Consider the following 2,374-nt stretch of genomic DNA (forward strand, 5'->3'; position numbering starts at 1 on the left):
TAGCGCATACTCAGTTGCCTGCGGCACCAACGTGCTTAGTGTACACTCAGTTGCACCTTGGCTACCATACCTATTGATTAAGCCTATTGATTAAGGAATAATCAAATTATGAAGAGCAAATAAATGCGAGATAAGAGAAGCATCAAAACAACCTATTTTCTTATAAAACAACGCCCGTAGAAAGGCGTGTAAAAGTAGCTCAGAATTCAAAAACAAAAAAGAAAAGAAAATTGTTGTGTGCTCAGCAGGCACAATGGTACAGACGCCAGCAGCGCCAAAACTTAACAAAATAATTGTTTTTTGCCCTTAGGCACGGGAACACTTGAATAAAATTTTAAAGAGCGGGAAAGGAAGCAAATCAGGGAGCGGCCGCATCGTCCTCATCATCAGATGATACAAACTCAGGGGGCGGCTGACCAAGACGCTCAGCAGCCAACACATCGGCACTGTGTTCCATTCGCCGCTGGAACCACGCAAGATCATACTCTGACATGTGGCTCTCCCAGGCGTGCTTAACAGCGTCCTTGGTCGCTTGCTCCCCCTGATCATAGGATTCCAGAAGACGCTCACGCAAGGTGCGAACTTGCGATCTGGCCGTCTCCAGCTCCCCACGAAGATGCTCGGCTTCCTCAGCCGCCTCTTTGACCTGAGGGTACTCCCGCAACTGGTCCTGAAGCGTCCGTATTTCCGCCGCCGCTGTCTTGGCCTCCTCGACCATTGCCACCATGTCTTTGTCCTGCGCCAAGATCTTCTTAAGCAGCTCGGCCTTGTCAGACCTCAACGCAGCTACCTCCTTTGCTTGAAGGTCTATGGTCGTCTGCATCTGCAGGCGGACCTCTTCAATGGATTTGAACGCATAGTCGCCATGGTGGGTGGACTCAGCCACCTGAGCTTTGAGCTCCTCAGCAGTGCGGGTCTTCCAACTCTTGCAGAATTCCATGCGGCAGAACAACTGCAAAAGGAGCTACATGTTAGTAAATGACTCTAAAAGAGAAGACAAGTACAAGCAAGTTGGAAATAGACTTACGTCGAGAAGAGTGGCCTGGATCGCACCAAACTGGGCGTCAGTCTTGCGGCCAGGAAGAGAAGCAACATACTCTGCGGGGACGGCCTTAAAAACCTTACGGCATATAGCCACCCTATCCTTTGACGAATAGTGGGGAGTAGCGGGTACGTTCTCGTCCTCTGCAGCAGCTGCATCCTTCCCTTTGTCTTTGGCTATAGGAAAAACAACGGCCTTAGGATGACGCGGAGAGTAAGAAGAACTGCCAGAGGAGGCTCGATACGTCTGAACGACGTTCGAATAATACTTACCGCCCGATGACCTAGCTCGGCGGGCCACCTCCGCAGGTATCTGAGAGCGGACGTCGGCCGGGATTCCAGAAAGAGGGTCCTCCAGCTCGTCCGGATGCCCACCGGACTTCGATTTGGACACCAAGTCCACAACCAGAGACGGCTTGTCCACGCCAATCTCATCGTCATCAGGGCAACCCCCCTCAGCAACCTTCGACTCGTCCTTCTTCACGAGACGGCGGGGTATGGGTTTGGGCTTTTTGAAGGTACTCGGAGTCTCCGAGCCAGCTGGCACAGCTCTCTTCTTCAGCTGGGACAGAGTCGTCCCCTTCTTCTTCCCTGACGCCCTAGCCGCGTCCTTAGCTTGCTAAAAAAGAAAGTAAAGGACAGTCAAATATTGGGCCTCGTCATCAATCACAAGTCACTCACCAGATAGTGGCTCGTCATTACAAAGAACGCCCGTCTCAAAAATGACAAGGCGTACCTTATCAATCACAAGTCACTCACAAGATAGTGGCCCGTCATTAAAAAGGACGCCCGTCTCAAACATGACGAGGCGTACCTTATCAATCACAAGTCACTCACTAAATAGTGGCTCGTCATTAAAAAGGACGCCCATCTTAAAAATGACGAGGCGTACCTTATCAATCACAAGTCACTCACAGAATAGTGGCTCGTCATTAAAAAGGACGCCCGTCTCAAAAATGACGAGGCGTACCTTATTAATCACAAGTTACTCACAAGATAGTGGCTCGTCATTAAAAAGGACGCCCGTCTCAAAAATGACGAGGCGTACCTTATCAATCACAAGTCACTCACAAGATAGTGGCCCGTCATTAAAAAGGACGCCCATCTTAAAAATGACGAGGCGTACCTTATCAATCACAAGTCACTCACAGAATAGTGGCTCGTCATTAAAAAGGACGCCCATCTCAAAAATGACGAGGCGTACCTTATCAATCACAAGTTACTCACAAGATAGTGGCTCGTCATTAAAAAGGACGCCCGTCTCAAAAATGACGAGGCGTACCTTATCAATCACAAGTCACTCACTAAATAGTGGCTCGTCATTAAAAAGGAC

General features: G+C 49.4%; 1 protein-coding gene across 1 annotated transcript; it reads right to left on the minus strand.

The window, feature by feature from the left end:
• Positions 1-280: 280 nt before the first annotated feature.
• LOC130465806 (uncharacterized) lies at positions 281-1,166 on the minus strand. The gene is made up of 2 exons (XM_056834651.1): positions 1,028-1,166; positions 281-952 (listed from the first exon to the last, which is right to left on the minus strand). Exon 2 carries the CDS (start codon positions 938-940, stop codon positions 359-361), a length of 582 nt encoding a protein of 193 aa, XP_056690629.1. The 5' UTR covers positions 941-952; positions 1,028-1,166; the 3' UTR covers positions 281-358.
• Between the last annotated feature and the right edge of the window lie 1,208 nt (positions 1,167-2,374).

This window comes from Spinacia oleracea, chromosome 1, assembly GCF_020520425.1.
Source record: "Spinacia oleracea cultivar Varoflay chromosome 1, BTI_SOV_V1, whole genome shotgun sequence".
NCBI lineage: Eukaryota > Viridiplantae > Streptophyta > Magnoliopsida > Caryophyllales > Amaranthaceae > Spinacia > Spinacia oleracea.